The 20,208-nt window shown below is 45.4% G+C and overlaps 1 protein-coding gene across 1 annotated transcript in view; it reads right to left on the bottom strand.

Annotated features, from left to right (window-relative positions):
• The window catches only part of LOXHD1 (lipoxygenase homology PLAT domains 1), a 289,678-nt gene extending 275,963 nt beyond the window's left edge, over positions 1-13,715 (bottom strand). The window contains exons 1-5 of the mRNA XM_054031209.1: positions 13,661-13,715; positions 11,215-11,440; positions 6,497-6,655; positions 4,553-4,704; positions 3,703-3,852 (exon numbers count right to left, since the gene is read on the bottom strand). Coding sequence (XP_053887184.1) covers positions 3,703-3,852; positions 4,553-4,704; positions 6,497-6,655; positions 11,215-11,359 — 606 coding nt within the window. The 5' untranslated portion in view covers positions 11,360-11,440; positions 13,661-13,715. The remainder of the gene's footprint in view (positions 1-3,702; positions 3,853-4,552; positions 4,705-6,496; positions 6,656-11,214; positions 11,441-13,660) is intronic.
• Between the last annotated feature and the right edge of the window lie 6,493 nt (positions 13,716-20,208).

The following is a 20,208-nucleotide window of genomic DNA, read 5'->3' as shown; positions in this document are numbered from 1 at the left end:
GATTTTCCCGGACATGCCCGGCTTTTGGGGATTTCCCCCCGGACGGGGATTTGAGCCCCCAAAAGCCGGACATGTCCGGGAAAATCCGGACGTATGGTAACCCTAGGTTAAACACTGGAATAAATTGCATATGGAGGTTGTGGAATCTCCATCTCTGGAGATATTTAAGAGTAGGTTAGATAAAGGTCTATCAGGGATGGTCTAGACAGTATTTGGTCCTGCCATGCGGGCAGGGGACTGGATTCAATGACCTCTCAAGGTCCCTTCCAGTCCTAGAATCTATGAATCTATGAATAAATAATAATAATAGTACAATTTAAAGCAGGAAACTTAGGGCAGGTCTACACTTAAAACTCTGCAGCAGCATGCAGCTATGCCAATATAGCACTTCAGTGAAGACACTACCTACACCAACAGGAAGGCTTCTCCTATCAGCGTAGATACTCCATCTTCCTGAGAGACAGTAGCTTTGGTGACAGGAAAATTCTCCTGTCAACCTAGTGTAGTCTACACCAAGGGTTAGGTCAGTTTAACTGCGTCACTCAAGGGTGGTGATTTTTCACATCACTGAGCAACGTAGTCATACCAACCTAATTTTCTAGTGTAGACCTGGCCTAAGTCACAACTCATTGCTAATTCCCAGTCTGCCACTGACTCATTGACTGACCTTGGGCAAGTCCCTGCACATCTATGTCTCGATTTACCCATTTGTAAAATTGAGACAATAATACGTCCCTCACTCACAGGGTGTTGTGGCTTCACTAGTTTAGGTCTGTAAAGCTCTTTGAAAGGCTCAAGTGGAAGGTGTTATGTAACTGAAAAGCACTAGGAATTTTTTATATCTTTTTAAAAAACTGTTAAAATCAGCCATTGCCTCAGTCTCCAAATGAATAGTTATTCAGCTAGAAAACAAGAGACATTCTACTAAGGGTCTGATCATGTAAACAGCAGTAGCAGTGTATCCACTTAACTCTGGTAACGGAAGTAGTGCCACTACAGCCAATGCGAATCCTCACATGACCAGAGTTAAACCAGTGGTTAAGTGTTTGCAGGATTATAGCCTAAGATTAAACTAATTTCTGCTTTCAGTCCTCACACACGTGTCTTTTTCTGCTTCAGGAAAAAATATTTCAGAAACTGTATTGACTATGTTACCCTGGTGTAATCACAATCATCCAGTCAATTATATAATTTAAATGCATAAGAGTGCCAAGAATATCAAAAGACTTCTATTCTGAAGTCTAAAAATATCATTCTGAGGCAGGGAGAGAGGAAAAATAACAGGAAAGATAGTAGTGAGAAAAATGTTAAAGATCTGTATGACACGTTCATTAAGATTAAAGGCGTTATTAAGAGTGAAATATACGATTTATTAGTAAAAACATATTATGAGCAGTGATAAATGTGCAACAGATTAAAGACCTGGATTTCAAAAATGTGCACACACAATCACACGTTAAAAATGTGTGCTTAATTTGCAGATGTAATTACTACCACCATGCATGCAAATCAACTAGTAGGGTAAATTTTTCAAAAGAGCCCAAGTCCCATTCATTTTTAATAGGACTTAGGGTACTAAGGGCTTGTCTACATTTGAAACTAACAGCTGTGCCACTGTAGCACTTCAACATAGACACTATGTCTGGTTATGCTGATCTAAGCTGACAGAAGAACTCCTCCCTGAGAGGCAGTAGCTAGGTTGATGAAAGAGGTCTACGGTTCCATTGACTTAGCACTGTTTACACAGGGACTTAAGTGGACTTAAATACATGGCTCAGGAGTATGGATTTTTCACACCCTCGAGTGATGTAGTTATGCTGACCTAAATTTCTAGTGTAGACCAAGCCTAAGTACCCAAGTTTCTTTTGCAAGTCAGATTTGGGCACTTTGGCGAATTTTACCTTTAGTGCACCCAAACAGTCACTGAGATCCAATTTGATATTGTAAGTGCAAAAACGCATGTGCAACTTACACATGCTTCCATATACATTTTTTCATGTTCAATATACAAGTAATATGCTCATGTACTTTTCAAAATTAGACCTTTGATGTAATTTTTAATCTTTTAAAACTATAGCAGGGTTCTCAGGTGGGGTCAGTGAGAAGCAGACACATTCTTTTAGCCAAGGAATGCTGGTATGAACTCAACTCATGCCTGTGTGATCCAGAGAGTGAACACAAGACACTCTTTTACTCTCATCCCATTAAAGGATTTTAAATTTGATGTAATTTTCCACAGTAAACAAAACATAGCCTAATAAATCCCACTTTTAAAATTACTGTTGTAGGAGAGGAGAGGCTGTTTTCTCTTTAAAACACAGGCCCAACATCTAGTCTTCCTGTGTGACCCCAGGGAAGTCTCTAAGCACTAATTTTTTAAAATCTTGGTCTAAAAGTTAGGCTCCCAAATCAATATTTAGACACCTAAATAAGTGGCCTGATTTTCATAAGGGATAGGGACCAATCAACTCCCATTGATCTTTAGTGGATTTGTGGGTGCTCAGTGCCTCTGGGGGAAAAAATGAAGCCCTTAAACCTCTCTCTGCCCCCAGCCATCCCTTCTTCCCCCCAAAAAAAGTATAAACTGGATATATTAATAACTAAGGCTAAGAAAAATTCATGGAAGCTGTGACCTGTCCGTGACTTTTACTAAAAATATCTATGATAAAATGGGGATCTGCAGATCCCCACACCACCTGCAGTGGGGCAGCTTCACCGCGGCTAAGAGCTCCGGGGGCCCCCACCATAGGTTGGGTGTCGGAATTCCAGGGTCCCCCACCGCCCACAGCTGGGAGCTCCGAGGGTTTGTGCACTACGGCTCCAGGCTGAAGTCATGGAGGTCACCGGATGTCACAGATTCGGTGACCTTTGTGACTAAATTGTAGCCTTATCAATAACTACCTCACAGGTGTGTTGTAAGGCTAAGTTCATGAATGTTGTAAAGCTGTTTGAGATCACTGAACAGAAAGGCAACATAGAAGTGCTAGACTACTCAATTAACGGGGCTCATTTAGGTTGTGGTAGCTCTCTGCACTGCCAATGAGCAAGCCATTAAGCTCAGCATGAAGGAAATCCATCTGTCAATTAGCAGAGAGCTCATTAGCTGCTCAAAGCTAATGAGCTGATGAGTTCTGAGGGGAATCTTGTCCAGTCTTCTTTATGCAGAGTTTAGGTCTGTTATACTGGGCTTAAAAAGCGGTAATAAGGAATCTTTAGGAACCCAACTGACTCAGGCTTATTTGATATAAGTTACAGATGGATAACTGGGATCCTTTCATCAAATATCTGGTCTCCTTCACAGCAAACAGAACCTGTAATCCTCCTGCCTTTGCACTGTGATTATGGTTATTTAAGAAATCATACAGTTGAAAATGATAAACACTGATTAATGGGTCCCCCAGCCAGAGTGACAGAACTAATATTGATTCAGATAGTGGGTATCAGTAACCCTTGTTTTAATGACTTCTGAAGGACCCACTTTAGAAACACGTATGACTTACTACCACATTAGTATTAAAGAGCACGTACAGAAAATGACAATTTGTATTTTGAAACCCACCAGTAATTGATTTTTAAATGGCTGAAGTTTTATAGCAGATGTAAATCAAATTTATGTCAGAGGATTATTTTTCCAGTATTGCTAAATATAAAGAGAAAAGATCCTATCCGTTTTGGAGGCTTTGACATTTAAAATGTTCTTACCCTAGCATCAGTTCCCGAACCTCTCTTATCTCCAGTCTTCACAGTGACTTTGTATAACACTTTGCTGTGCATTGCAGAACTGGATCTGGTACCAGCACTCTTGTACCTGTATTGGGGTGCACTTTGGTGACGTCCCTTCATGTGATCAGACTTAAGAAGTTTAAAAACAAAGAAGAAAAATTATTGCTGAGAAACCTTATAGGGTTTTTTTTGTATAGAGTTTTGTTTTTTGTTTTGTTGTTGTTGTGGAAAGGGGAGTTTGTTTAGTGTTTAGAAGTAAAGCAAGTGGGGTTTGCGCTGTTTTTTCAAACATTTGGAATCCTTGGCATAAATATAATTCCTACTCTCTCTAAATTGTCTAATAAATAATATGATACACTACTTTGAAAGTACAAATTCTAATGTCAAATAGGATGACATAGCCCTATTATTATTTATTTTACAAAACCAGCTGAGAGAGAGAATGGTACTGAAGTCGAAATGGGATGTATGACATACTGACTACTTGTGACTATTAAAGATTTCACAGCACATTTTTGCAGCAGCGTGTTATTCTGCGTCTTGATCAAATTCCAGTTTGCTTAAAGTCCTCCTAAAGCTTGGACACTGCATTATTTTACTATGTATCTTCCAGAGTTGTGCAATGTTATTGCCTGCATTAAACATTTCACCCCAGAAGTGGCTGCATTTCAGCAAGGCATGAAGTGAATGTTATATTTGTATATATTATATACACACACATGGCTGATAAGAGCTTTGGAATTCTTCAGGATGCAGGGTTAGATAAATACATAATAGTATTCCTACTAATGTGCAATAGACAAATAAACTGAAATAAAACAGTACGTACAACTGGAAGACACCTGGTAGTCCCCCGCAGTCCAAACTTCCTGGCATAGTAGTCAAACAAGTGGGGATCATTCATTGAACTATACTGTGGCAACACATCAACACAACCATTTCTATATCTATGACCACTCAAGCCAGCACTTAAGGTTCGAGCTACAAAAACAGAATAAATAAAAGGCATTTTATAGCAAGTATATAAGACCACGTCTTCATGTTATTACATAGGTTACAAGTTTAGGATAATATAGCAGCATCTTTACATTTGATGACATTTTTGTATCTGGATTACATAATGATAGTAAATGGGATTTTTTTAAAGGATTACAGAGAACAAATCCCACAGAGTTTCCTTAATCTCTCTTCTGCTATTTTTTTCAATTGTTGGTATTATTACTGCATCTAGAAAATGGCTAGGTAATGGAAATTAAGAAATATTGAAGAGTAATTGTAGTGATAAGGAATTATCACACCCTATTTTGTCTTTCTAGCTATAATATCCTCTTTCCTGTAGAAGAAATTGGATTCTGTAGGTACAGCATTTGATGACAATAGAAACAAGTTTAAAAGGTCTAAAAAGGTAAAAAAGTCTTCCAGAGACAATGTGGGTGAAGTAATATCTTTTACTAGACCAACTTCTGTTGGTGAGACAAGATTTCCAGCCACACACAGCTCTTCCTCAGCTGAAGAACTCCATGTGGCTCGAAAGTTTGTCTCTCTCTTACCAACAGAAGTTTGTCCAATAAAAGATATTACCTCACCCACCTTGTCTCTCCAGTATCTTGGTACTGACATGGCTACAACAACACTGCATACAAAAATTCTTCCAGACATTTAACGTGAGAATGAATATGTTCACTTTTCCTCAGAAATTAATTCTTCTTCTCATGATAAAGATGAAGCTTCCTATTCATAGAACTAATTAATTTTGGATGCCAAAGCTCAATAGCAATCTCAATGAAAATGTGCACTACCCATGATCAAAATAGCATAAATCACACATGATGAAATATATACAAACTGCAAAGGGCCTGGTTCCCCAATGGGAACTGAATGTATTTAGCACTTCTCAAAATTGAACCCTAGCCATATACATGATAAAGACTTTAAAGATGTTTGATAAATGTTTTAAAAAGCAAAAATCATAGAAATCAAAAGTAATAGCAAAGTCAGGGGAGTATATATGTACATGTCTCAGTCAGCTTGCTTTTTGCAACAACAGCTCAGAATTAGCTGACAACATGTTTGAGAATTCATTGCTAAAGGAATTTCTAAACAATGCAAAAGGATTAACTGGTAAACTGGCTTTACAGTCTGGAGTGAATAGTAGTTGATCTACTTCAGAAGTTCTCAGCTTATAGGCAGGGATCCACCTTCCTACTCACAGTGGGCTACAATCATTTGCATAAGGCTTCTATGGTATTAAAGTGATAGGCACAGTACAAAAACCTGGGTAGAATAAAGTAAGCGCAGCTCATGAACCACCTCCTGTTGCAAGTCTCTAGTCTTCTAAGGACTTGCTTCATTATCATTGCACCATTTTCCATAGTAACTCTACAAAAATACCATGAAAATATGACACACAGGATTCTGGGGCACACTGAAGGCAAAGCAATTGCAACTGACTAAAAGTGTGCATAGTATTAAAACGTCTGAGAACTCATGACCTACTGTACTGCTTCAGAAATGTGGCCATTTGGTACAAAGTCTTCTGAAATCCTTCTGTACACATTTCTCTTAGTCAGGTACATGTCACAGACAGTGATGACAGCAGGATTCATTATATTTAATAACAGGCACATTGAAACCCAGAGTCAAAATCTGCTCCTTTTACAAAGATTTTCAGTAGATTTAATTCTTAACACCTCATTCCAATTATCTCAGCCAGGGAATCACCAGATCATGACATGTTCTTACTGTGTCAACTGAATCAGAAATATTTACTTACCTGCAAAAGGTGCTTTTCTGCTCAGCACAGATTCAACAGGCCTGTGATTCAAGGTTACCCTATATCTCCGGAGAGACTTAGTCCAAGCATCTGATTTGTTGCGTGGGTCATTCCAAATAGGTTTGTTCCGCAGAGGTGAAACATCTCGGAACTGGAATCCTAATCAGAATCAAATAATCACCAGTGATGTGTCACAACTTCTAAAAGTGACAGATGACAAAGAGTTTATAATCGAAAAAAAACATTGTGGGCTTTGTGAAAGAGGTGAGTCTGTCAGCGAGACGTGTATGTAGAGAGGGTATGTCTTGATGAGCCAGGACTGGAGGGTATTGTGTGTGTAACGCACACGTCAGTGTGGGTTACATGTCCCCCTCTGTGCCCAATCCACATCAGATGCGAGTCTGACAGAGCCCCCCAGCTACAGGGCCCAGCTCTTTGGCTAAAGCTGTCAAGACTCGCATGTTCAGCTCCGAGGGTTCCCCAGTTCAGTTCCTGATATCCTAGCTGCAATCTTGGCCAACGCAAATCGGGCTGTGTGTAACCAGCCTTACACAGTGTGGCTCTCTCAAGAAGTGGGCTGTAGTCCACGAAAGCTTATGCTCTAATAAATTTGTTAGTCTCTAAGGTGCCACAAGTACTCCTGTTCTTCTTTTTGCGGATACAGACTAACACGGCTGTTACTCTGAATCTTCCCCTGTAGTGACCAGTGCTCGACAACCTTTATGCTAACAGACCTAGGCCTTTTAGCACAGGCAGTAGAAGCTCAGGTTTTTAGATTCAGAGGTCCCAAGTGTTCTTAAGTGCTGAAGGCTGGAAAGTCACTGCCTCGGTAATACTGGTCAGGCTGCTCAGTGCTTCTATTCCGTGGACTAGCTGATCATGCTAATTCAGCAGACCTCGAAGTTACTCATAAAGAACTATCAGAGTTGCGGTTCAGTGACAAAGGCACTCGGCCCGGTTCATTGCCCTCAAGGCAGAGTCCTCGTACCCTGGCTCCGTGGTTACAGGTACAACGAACACGAGTGCTCAGTGGCAAGGAGTGTCTCAGTCAGCAGCAGGAGTCTCTGCTAGCCTACACAAAGGATTGAGGCGAGGTACCCTGACATTTGTAGACGGAGACAAACAACGGGGATACACAACGTACGTACCACCTTACATGTTTCAAGACATCTGTTTGTTACCTCCCTTGTTCCTGATATCTTGGACAAAACATCCCTATTCATTGTTCTGTCAAACCATTGTATCTTGTATTAGATTGGGGTGTATCTGTACAAACTTTCTGAAATATACTTAACTACCCTTATAGTTATGTAAGCGGAATCTGAATGAGCTCTCCCCTGACATCTAGTGGTGAGCTGCGGAAAAGGACTTCAGGAGCTGATCTTATTTGCATGGGCACACCCATCCTGCTTAGCTGCTCAGCAGGATGGGATTGCTTGCCCAAATTATCACTTTTGGCTGGTGTGGAATCCCCAGTCTCCTTGTTATTGGGGCAGGAGTAATGAAAGGTTGTTATCCTTATTGTGTGAATCAAGGGCAGCAAAACTGTACTTGGCATTTCCCGATTTAGGGACTCACCCTCAACTAAATGGCACTCGGTAGGCAGGGGACATGGGTTACAAATCCCAGTGAGTTGAGAGAGGGGGATGACAAGTACTTGTAGCTGGTGGTGTGAGTATTGCATAAAGTTTTAGACACAATTTGACCCTTCTGCTCTCCACTGTGTAATAAAAGAGCTAATTTAGATTCAATTGATAGTCTTGTTACATGCTGCAGAGCTGAAATCTCTGAAACCTAGGTGTAAGTTTTTGATCTGTTTTGGGACAGTGTGTCTGATGCAAGAGACTGCCCACTGTACAGCAGCAGTGAAGCTCCCCCACTAAGCTGAAATCACTGAGAACTGTGTTAAGTGGGGAGCCCTGAAGACATCTTGGCATGGCCAGCAGGGTAGTTGGCAGAGAGGCGTGGTGGGTGGCCAGCAGGGTGGTGGGCAGAGAGTGCCAGAGCAGAGCCCTACAGAGAGGGGTGGCAAGTGAGTGCCTGAGCAGCAGAGCGAGTAAGATGCTTCCTTACCCCCTCCCCTGCATTCACCCAGGGTGGGAGGTGAACTCTGCAGATGCACCTCTGAACTCTGTGTCTGCACTGTCCAAGGACAGCAACTGTGTGGGGTGCAGGGAAGGGTTGGGCACGTTAAAGGGACTTTTGGGTTGCTGGACTTAAGAACCTCAGGGGGAAGGACACTGCCCAACTTACTCGGTGATGGGTCTTTTGCTTGGGGTTTATGTTTATAAACCCTGTTTGCAGTGTTTCCCCAAATCAATGCCACATTATTTCCCTCCTTTTATTAAAAGTTTTTTGCCACACTCAGACTCTGTGCCTGCAAGAGAGGAATTATTGCCTCTTAGAGACACCCAGGGGGTGGTGTATAATTGTCCCAGGGCGCTGGGTGGGGGCTCGAGCTGGTTTTGTGTTGTATTGTTGAAAAGGAACCCCTAGATACTGAACCCGGCCCTTGTTGCTGCTGGCTCAGAGAGGCAGGGGAGTTACAGTTAGAAAATGTTTCCTAATATCTAACAAAAATCTCTCTTGCTGCCGATTAAACTGGTTACTTCTTGTCCTACTTTCCATGGACATGGAGAACAACTGATGACTGTCCTCTTTATAACAACCTTTAACATATTTGAAGTCTGTTATCAGGTCCCCCCAGTCATCTTTTCTCAAGACTAAACATGCCCAGTTTTTTTTAACCTTTCCTCATAGGTCTGGTTTCCTAAACCTTTTATCACTCCTCATGAATACATCTCATGGCAGCACAATCACCCTTCCTCCACATAATGACAACACAACAGACCTCCCAGTATCACTACAGCACCTAGCCATGCTCACCACCAATTACTTCCTCATGGTACATTTCAACTTTAAAAACCCAGTAAACTTAATTATATTTTGGGCTTTGGGCTTGACCCTACCCTCAGCAATGCAGGTGAGCATAAGTGCCTACTTAGTTCAAACTGTGGATTTTTTACTGTTAAATAGGCTTGTTATTTTCATTCTTGACTACTTTAGGAAAAAGGCTTGAGCATCAAGGAAGGGGAATGGGAGTCAGGACTCCTGGGCAACATTCCCTCTAAATTTTCTTTGTAGTGAGCGGGATACAAACTCCAATGGGCAGTACATTTTTGTCGTCAGGCAAGCTTACAGGTTTATTTTTTTCAGACTTCTTACACTGATCTAACTATATATATGCACTCAGAAGGAAAGTATTTATACGACAGCACACTAAAACTATAAAGATGACCAAACTAAAACGAAATTCTTAATTTATCATCTTTTAGTTTAAAGATCCACTTGTTCTTGTTTTATTGAAAAAGATAAATAGGAGCACCCACTATATGGATGTATACTCTTCATTATTTTGCATACCACTATTATATCTCCTCCGACTCCTCTCCTCTCTCAACTAAACAGATCCAATCTTTTCATATCACGTCATACAGAAGTCTCTCCACTCTTCCAGACATTTTCCATCACCTATTTCTAAACTCCTTCTTCGGTTATACCTTTTTTGAGCCAGAACTGAACACAGTATTCCAAGCAAGGGCACACCACTGATTTATATGACTGCATTATAGATACAGTAAGATTAAGGCAAAATAAAATGACCATTCATCTCAATAGAAACTTGCAAGTGGCAGAGAAACAGATCTCGTGATGAGACCTTAACAGAAACACGGGTTTATATAGTTGCAAGTTTCCCAAAAGAATTAAAGCATAATCTCATAATAAGGAAACAGCAAGACATAAGAGAGAATTGCTAGGACTAGTAATGATCAGACTCACACCTCCCTGTATTATTTATTAATTGTCTCTCTCCAGGCTGGGTGGGGGAGACTCACAGGGGTTCACAGACCTACAGTGCAGTTGTGGGGGTGCGCAACCCCTTAAGCAGCAACAAGGGTGAACCAGGTAGCGAAGGCTGTGTGCCTGCTATAGCTACTCAACAGACCAAGGCCTCTTTCCCCACAGCCCTCCCTTCTTGCCAGGTCATTAAATGCACAGAAGCACCTTCCTTTCCCCCTGTGATCTCCTACACCCACCCCTATCAGGAACCCCTGCTTTCCCCACTCTGCTCCTTACTCAGGTCTGACATGTGACATGTGCGGTAGACACAAGATTGCTGCATGGCCGCACATGCAGACAGTTTACAGGGAACGTTGCTCCTGAGTACCCTTTCCAGCTCTGCCACTAATATATTGTGTGCCCTTGGGAAAGTCACATAAGGCCTGATTTTCAAAATGTGCACATAGGGTTGCGCAATTGTACACAAACACCAGGACTACATACACAGATCAAGTATTTTTACATCCTTAAATGGCCATGTATGCATCTAACTGTCATCTGCACCTGCACAATCACAATTCGTGGTAAATGAATGCACTACTCGGTGTCCATTAAAAAGAGTTAGCGGTAGTTCTACTTTATTTTTAACCTACATGTTATGATGTTTCGGTTACAGAAGGATGCTTACAATATAAGGGATCTGCTTTTCTTGTTGTTGTATGTGTACACTTCAGAAGTTTCAAATGTGCACTGATGGAAGAACACAACTTTAAGACTTTACCAGTTGCAAATTGTGTTTCCCCAGCCACAGAATAAACCAAAGTTATGCAATGAGAGCATGTAGCAGTTACCGGATTGATTCCATCACACACCCTTACCTGTGGAGGGTTGTATCCGTGGTGCAGTGTGCCTGGGATAGGGGTCTCTGGGTCTAATGTTCTCAAAGGCACACTGTGCAGTCTGGGGATGCAGAATCCCTGTCACTGAAGGAGAGGAGTTATAATACTGCATTTGGGTTGGCATTTTCAGTCAGTGTCCAGTTGATCACAGGTAATCTTGACTGGGGCTGGGTCTTATTAAATTCCTGAAGGTTCAGTACCTCTCCTGCATTAGTGAAACGGCAAGAACAACATTCAAACCAAGTATTCACAAAGATATTTGTTTTGAAGGTATTTGTAAAACAGAGGTGGGCAAACTGTGGCCCCCGGGCCACATCCGGCCTACAGGACCCTCCTGCCTGGCCCTTGAGCTCCCGGCCGGGGAGGCTAGCACCCAGCCCCTCCCCTGCTGTCCTCCCTCCCCCGCAGCCTCAGCTCAGCGCTCTGGGCGGCGGGGCTGCAAGCTCCTGCTGGGCAGCGCGGCGGCATGGCTGGCTCCGGCCGGGCGGCGCGGCTGCCAGTCCTGGTGCTCTGAGTGGCATGGTAAGGGGGCGAGGAGCAGGGGAGTAGGATAAGGGGCATGGGGCCCCAGGGGGCAGTCAGGGGACAGGAGGTGGTTGGATGGGGCGGAGAACAGGGGGGTTGGATGGGTGTGGGAGTCCCGGGGGGCCTGTCATGGGCGGGGGTGTGGATAGGGGTCGGGGCAGCCAGGGGACAGGGGGCGGAGTGATTGGATAGGGGGTGGAGTCCCAGGGGGCAGTTAGGGGCGGGGGGTCCTGGGAGGAGGCGGTCAGGGGACAAGAAGCGGGGGGGGTTGGATGGGTCAGTGGTTCTGAGGGGGGCAGTCAGGGGGCAGGAAATGGGAGGGGGCGGATAGGGGGCAGGGGCCAGGCTGTTTGGGTAGGCACAGCCTTCCCTACCTGGCCCTCCATACAGTTTCAGAACCCCCATGTGGCCCTCAGGCCAAAAGGTTTGCCCACTCCCGCTGTAAAAGAAAAACAATATACAGGCACCAAGGCAAGGAGTTGTAGATGCACCCCACACCATTCGGGGACACGTGTTGTGTGTGTTGCAGACACATCTAACACCACATTTTGGACGGAAAGGGTTTAGACACACCTAGCACCATGATGGCAGAAGGAAGCGTTGCCCAAACCGGGCACCATTATTTGGAGGCAGGGAGTTGCAGAAGTACACATTACACCGTGTGGGGTGTTACAGACACAGATGGCACCATTACTGGGTGGAGGTGATGCAACCTGGCACCATTACTGGGGTGGGTGAAGGGATGCAGACACACTTGGCACCTTTATGGGGAGGGGTGAGGAAGAGGGTAAAGACACACCTGCTGGGGAGGTGCCGAAAGACCTATCGGGGGGGGGGGGGGGAACTACCTGTCTTGAGGGGGATGGTGATGGGGTGCAGACAGCACCTGTCTTAGGCAGGGAAGGGGAGGAGTGGGGATACAGACACACCGGTCTTGGGGGGGAAGGGAGGGGATACAGAAACAGTTGTCGGGACAGGGGGTGTAGACACATCTGTCTTGGGTGGGAGAGGAAGGGGAGGGTGGGGTGCAGACACACTCATCTCTGGGGGAAAAGGGAGGAGGAGAAGGGGATGAAGACTCAGTTGTCTGGGGGAGTGGAGGGGTGCTAACACACCTGCTGGAGGGGAGGGGGTACAGACACACCTGTAGTGGGGGAAGGGGATGCAGACTCACCTGTCTTGTGAAGGGGAGGGAGGGGGCAAAAATATCTGTTGCAGGGAAGGGGGGTCACACAGCTGTCTCAGCAAGAAGGGGAGGGAGTGTGCACAAACACCTGTCAGGGTGGGGGGAAGTGAGGGGTTGTAGACACACCTGTCTCAGGGGGGGTGCAGACACCTGTCAGGGGGGAGTAGGCACACCTGACTTGGCAGGGAGAGGGTGCAGACACACCTGTTGGAGGGGGGGGGTGCACACACACCTGTCAGGAGGGAGGGGGCAGACACACCTGTCAGGGAAGGGGGTTTCAGACACACCTGTTGGGGGGAATAGTAGGGGGTGCAAACACACCTGTCCAGGGAATAAGGGGTGCAGACACACCTGTCTGTGGGGAAGGTGAGGGGAGGGGTTGCAGATACCACTGTCTCAGGAGGGGGGAGACATACCTGTCGGGGGGAGAGGATGAAGACACCTGTCCGGGGTAGGAGAGGAGGGGTACAGACACCCCTGACTCAGGGGGAAGAAGGGGGTGCACACACACACCTATCTCGGGGGGGTCACACACCTGTCCGGGGGGAGGGGTACAGGCACACCTATCTCGGGGGGGGTCACACACCTGTCCGGGGGGAGGGGTACAGGCACACCTGTCTGAGGAGGGGAGGGTCACACACCTATCTCGGGGGGGTCACACACCTGTCCGGGGGGAGGGGTACAGACACACCTATCTCGGGGGGGGTCACACACCTGTCCGAAGGGAGGGGTACAGACACACCTGTCGGAGGGGGGCTGCGGGGCGCGGGAGGCTGCCCCAGTCCGGGCTCACTTGGCCGCCGGGCGGCGGCGGCAGCGGCTGGGGAAGTTGCTAAGGACGCCGCTGGGCGGGGCGCGGGGCCGGGGGGGCTGAAGGGCGGAGCGGGAGACGGGACAAGCCGGAGCCCGGCGCTCCTGCCTCAAACCTCCCCGGACGCGCCCCGCGGGTGGCCACCGGCTTCCTCAGCCCGGCTCGGTAGCCCCCGAGCACCGCCCTGCGGGGGCCTGCTCCCCCCCCCCCCCGAAATCCCATCCAGCACAACAGGCCCCAGCTAGGCTGGGTGGAGCCCAGTCACCCACACTGCGGCCCTGTGCCTGGAAAATCCTGGTTAACACCCGCTTTGATCCCATCTTCATTGCAAGAATAAACCACGTTTCAGCCATCTCAGGAGCGTCTATAGTGTGCCCAGATCCACCGCGCAGTAGTTTTCCCGGCGTGGGGATCTATTACACTATGGTGACGACTGTGTCGTATTACCCAAGTACAAAAGTTGTGCCACCGCTGTGATACAAGAGCATATTTCTTGTATTTGCATTACTGTAATGCCGAACAACCCCCGTCATGAGAGTCCCCTTGTAGACAAGCCCTTATAATTATTGTGAACTCTGCGGGGCTGGGGACAGCTTTTTTCCCCCATGTGTGTACAGTGCCTAGCACAAAAGGGGCTCTACTCATTCCATGAGGCCTCTATGCTCTACTGTAATACAAATGCATAATAATTATGCCCATAATCCAGATCCAAAATTTCCTGCTGAGCCAGACTTGATATTACTGATATTGATAGCAAGAAGAAGAAAATCTTAAAAATAAACCTTTTCTGGCCTTCTTTATACGTCTTTCAAAAGCAAAACAATGTCCCAATCCCTTTTTTCCTCCTTTGCGGATCACCTTTACATGTATTTTGTGGAAGGAGAATATAAATTGGAAAGTGTATCTATCTTGTTTCCATTCACTTTTTGTTAGCTTCTTGGAGAAAAAAAAACACTTGCAGTTTCTGCATCCCCTGCTGGATTTGCAGTAAAATTCACGAAAGTATGAAAAAGTCACGCCTTCTTTTCGCAGAGCCTCTGACTGGGATAAGTGAGCCAGCTTCAAACCAAAAAGCATCTGCCTGCAGCTTCAAATGAATGTTTTTATTTCACCGTCTGCCTGCCCCCTTCCATTTGATGAAATCGTGGGCTAGAGTCAAGCTGCTCTAAATGTCTTGCCTTAGTACCATCCAGTGTCCGTCAGACTGGAGCAGGGGTCGGCAATGTTCGGCACGCGGCTCAGCAGGGTAAGCACCCTGGCGGGCCAGGCCAGTTTATTTACCTGCTGATGCGACAGGTTCGGGCGATCGCGGCCCCCACTGGCCGCGGTTTGCCGTCCCGGGCCAATGGGGGCAGCGGGAAGCCGCAGCCAGCACATCCCTCGCCCGCGCCGCTTCCCGCCGTCCCCATTGGCCCGGGACGGCGAACTGCGGCCAGTGGGGGCCGTGATCGCCCGAACCTGCCACGTCAGCAGGTAAATAAACTGGCCCGGCCCGCCAGGGTGCTTACCCTGGCGAGCCACAGGCCAAACGTTGCCGAACCCTGGACTAGAGCATGTTGTTTTCCTTTAAGACATGCCAAGGCACTGACAACAGCCTCATGGTTTTATGAATTAGTTACCAGCTCTGCGGCCCAGTACAAATCTTTGTCAAGTTGTTGGACACTTCAGTGAACCCCATATGGTTTGTAAGGCAAGTTCACAGCAAGAGCAGTGTCATCATCAACACTTTCCATCACTGGCTAGTCTAAAAAAAGCAAAGCTATTTCTTAGTGGCATCAGGTGTAGTAGAAACAGGGAAAATTCTTGTCTTACCCGTGGATTTTCATTCTAGGCGCCTCCCATGGTAGAAAGTCTTCACAGTGTCACATTCCCTGCCTTCATTGCAACTGGGGGCAGACAAGACCTGTGAGTGTGGGTTTAGAACCACCCCTCAGGAAGACCTCTGCAGAACGACAGCTTCCAAAGTGAAAAAATACAAACTATATACAAGTTTAAATATCAAACCATTTGCAGCTGAGCCTTGACATTTAATTTAGGGATTTCCTGGAAGAATACCTTCTTCCCTTTCAAACTACTTAACAAGCATGCAATAGCAGAAACCAATTCTGGTCCTAATGCAGTCCACTGAGAAAGGGTCAGACTGTCTGACATGGAAAGTTGAGGGAAAATTCACAGGTAAACACTAATTGGTCCATATAGATCCCGCTGGTGCATACTAAAAGTTACATCATGCACTTTAACATAGTCCCATTTCAAAGAGTATTACATTAAAGCGCGCTAGGGAACTTTTAGGGTGCACCAGCAAGGTCTACATGGACCAATTAGTGCACTTTAGAAGTCACAACCCCATATGGCCCATTGCTGCACTCTGTAGACCAGGCCTAAATCAAGCTGAACTGAATTAATTCTGACTAACAGGCTCTGCAAGGGGCTTTAGTGCAGTTTAAGTGATCCACTTTAAATTCCCACCTTTAGTTAATTTGGATTAACTTTTCTGAGTGTCCCCATGTAGAGAAGCTGTAAAACAGACAAACAACTGAGGGAGCACAAAGTAGAATCATAAAATATCAGGGTTGGAAGGGACCTCAGGAGGTCATCTAGTCCAACCCCCTGTTCAAAGCAGGGCCAATCCGCAGACAGATTTTTGCCCCAGATCCCTAAATGGCCCCCCTTCAAGGGCTGAACTCACAACCCTGGGTTTAGTAGGCCAATGCTCAATCCACTGAGCTATCCCTCCCCCTAAGGTAAGACTGAAACAGTTATGATTAACATAATAAGCAGCAGTCAAAGCTGCTTATTACATTGATCATAATGCTTACTAGCCTCACACGGCTGTTGTGAGACTACATCCATTAATGTTGGTCAAGAACATTGACATTCTATGTCCCATTCATAATTTCATCTACTTCTATTTCAGAAAGGCAGGCGCTTTTTTAAATGGTGTTGAGGAAACAAGTGACCAGGGAAAAGAAAATGTGTGGCGTAGAAAATACATTGGACACTTCCATCATGTGAAAATAAGTTGCAAACAACCATCCAGCTGGTAGCAGGCATAAGGGTGCATAAGAGTTACAGGGATCCCCTAGGTCTGGTATCTACATATTAGTTTGTTAAAGAATGTCATGTCAGGTCTCTAATGAAAGCCTGTGTCGCACCAGTCCTCATAATCATTGAGCAGGGGTGAAAGTGAGCCTGCACCGGCCCATACCCAGCCCACATTAAAGGGCTGCGGCGGTAGCGCTTTAATGTCCCTGTCCCTTTTGCCTCCCCTGTCAGCGGCCCTGCTGGGAGGGTCCCTAAGGAGGGGAGGAAGGGGTAGCAACCTTAAAGTGGTGCCACGGCAAAGGACCCTGCAGCACTTTAATGTCCCTGCCCCTTTTGCCCCCCCCCACTCCGCAGCCGCTGACAGGCAGGGCGGGGGAGAGAGCAGTTGCCCTGGGGCCGGCGATTTAAAAGGTCCCAGGGCTCTTTAAATCAACATGGGAGCCCCAGGCGGCATGGGCCAGGCGGCCTGGAAGGGCTGGTTGAGGTTGGCTGACCTCCCAGCCCCACCCCTTCCACCTGAGGCCCCACCCTTCCGGTGGCCAGAAACCCCCTCCCCCCCGGCCCCGTACCAGTAAGTGTCCTTACTTACTTTCACCCCTGTCATTGAGATGTGTCTACAGAAAATATGTATATCCTGCATACTGAAAATTATGTTCTCAAGGGCTGTGAGCTAAGGCAGGTCACCAAAAGGTGATCCACACGCTCCTGTCAGTTGCCAGTAGACTTGGGCTCATAAAAGAAGGGTCTCTCAGCCATCTTTGTTGAAAATGCTGTGAGAAGGAGCTTATTTGACATGAGAGCATCTTGTTAGCCGAGTTTAGGCTTTGTAATGAGTGTTATGATTTTATCTGTAGCCCTTTGTTTCCATTATTGATGTTTGTTAACATACAAATCTCTATTCTTTGTTAAATAAACGTATACCTCTTTTGTTTATAAACATATCTCAGTGCCGTGTGGTAAGTGGAGCTGCACTCTAAGGTGTAGCCTGTGGCTGGGATGGTTAGGGAACTGACCCCCCTGGCAGGTGGTATGTTTCCCAACCCCAGATGATGTGATGTGGGAAGCATCACATCATCTATTTGTCTGTCCTTAGACTGTGTGCTCCTCACAGCATGAACTTTCTCTTCTTGTAGAGTGCTTAGCCCATTGCTGGCCACTGCCACAAACAAATAAATTGTAACAATAAAATAAAATAATAAAAAAAACCTTAAATATTTATACCCCTGATGCCGTTCACTGAATTTGATGCCCAAAGCTTGACACAATGTTATGCTGCTGTCTTCAGAAGGAGGAACCATGCATGGCCATAGTCTCACCAGTTCACTGGGAAGATGGTATATCTTTCACACCTGTGCACATGACAACCACTCACAGATCTGTGATGGACATACTACATTACATTAAGAGAAAAAAACATTTTAGAGTAAGCAACGGACAGCTAGGAGGTTTTCAAGTATGAAATATCACCAATACCATAAGAGGCAGTTTGATCCAGTGGATGGGGTATCTTGCAGGCACCCAAGAGTCTTGGGTTCTAGTCCCAGCTCTGCAACTGACCTGCTATGTGACCTTGGGCAAGTCACTTTCCCTCTCTGAGACTGCTTCCCCTCCTAGCCTTTGTTTGCCTCTTTAGCTTGTAAGCAGGGGCTTGCTCTTACTATGTGTTTGTCCAGGGCCTAGCACAAGGGGGTCTCACTCTCACGATTATAAGCCATGCAATACAATAATGAAGTCATTGTGACACCAAATCAATTGTTGGAATTATTATTATTTATGAAAGATATTATTACAACACTAATTTAACAATAAATTTCTTTATTATATCCAGAGGCCAAATGGTATTTATACAATTGTTTAAAACATGCCTAAAAAGGCTACATAATAAGCAATTTACTACAACCGAACAGTAACAAAACATTGATAAGCATTTGATCAAGATACTTACCAGTGGGCTAAACCAAGGGCTGCTTAGACCCATATTGGTCCTCTCCAATGCAGTCAGGCAAGTATTAGCAATGAACCCTTTAAGAGTGTACTTTTTGATACCTTTTAACAGAGAAGTGATGTCATTGCCAGTTAGTGATGTCAGATAAAATCCACTCTGAGACAGTTCACCCTTATTTCCAGTCTTAATCCAGATAAGATTTACAATCACCTTTCTCCCCAAGGCCTTTCCTCCCTATCTCTTCCCTCCCTCTTGATAACGAACAGTTCTTCCATTGCACATGGGTTCCCATAAGCCCTAATTTTTGAGATAACACTGCTATGTAGGTAGGAAAATCTGTTGGCTCTTAGTGTTAGATAAATGTCTATCCGGGATGGTCTAGACAGTATTTGGTCCTGCCATGAGGTCAGGGGACTGGACTCAATGACCTCTCGAGGTCCCTTCCAGTCCTAGAATCTATGAATCTATGAAAACAAATTCTGTTTGTCTTATTTTAAACCATCTGCCATCACCCCTATCAGTCAGGAGGCCTCCTTTTTAGAAACTTCCCCTTATTTCATTAGTTATTCTTTGAACCAGACATCCTTCCTACTTCATTCCTTCTAGCCCTACAACCCATTACACTCAAGGCCTTTCTTTTGCTGGCTAGTTAGGGCCTTTCTTTACAAATCATATTTCTTTAACCAAACTTTCATTTGATATTGATTCTACATAATACAACAAAATGAATGCAAGACAATTCTCCCCATGACAACCCTCTCTTGTATTCTTTATTTCAGCCCCATTACTAGTACTCAGATACTACAGTGAAGGGTATTCTAGGAATATCTAAAATAAGTTGATAGAGAAAGGTAATTATCCCCTTGCCTCCCCTGTTCGTCTCGTTGTCCCATGGCAACCTTCCCCTTGACCTCTGGTGATGCCAATTATGTTTTCATAGGATCATCTGCATATAAACAAATGGGAATGCCCGTGTTTCTTGTTCTGTTGTGGTCTGTTCTAGATAGGTTCTTTACCACTCCCAATCGTTATGTATCTGAGCACCTTCCAGTAGTGCATTAAGCAATATGACTAACATCTGTCATGTGTTGTTTGTTCTCTCCCTCAGCCTCCCCACGGGGAGAAGTGGGTGTGCAGAGGAATGTTTTGTTTTGGGCAGGGATTTGGTTGTGAGGTTTGTTTGCTTTTTAATGTACATGCTTTTATGGCTTTATGTTTGAGAAAGCAGGTCAAAGAAGTGCGCTTTGCACGTGGAGCAAAAGGTGGTGAAGTTTGTGATGGTCCTTAGTTCCTGAGGAAGTTTGTTCTACAGTGTAGGACCAGCCCCCGGGAAAGATTTGTGTCTGCACAGACAAGCTTTACCCTGATGGTAGAAAGTTCCATTGTGCCTGAAGAGTGGAGGTGTTGACCACAGTCTTCATCCTGGAGCTCTAGGTGGTCTTTTAGATATGCAGGGCCTAG

Source organism: Malaclemys terrapin, chromosome 6, assembly GCF_027887155.1.
Source record: "Malaclemys terrapin pileata isolate rMalTer1 chromosome 6, rMalTer1.hap1, whole genome shotgun sequence".
NCBI lineage: Eukaryota > Metazoa > Chordata > Testudines > Emydidae > Malaclemys > Malaclemys terrapin.
Note: the sequence above shows the minus strand (reverse complement) of the source record. Positions and strands in the feature narration are given on the sequence as shown.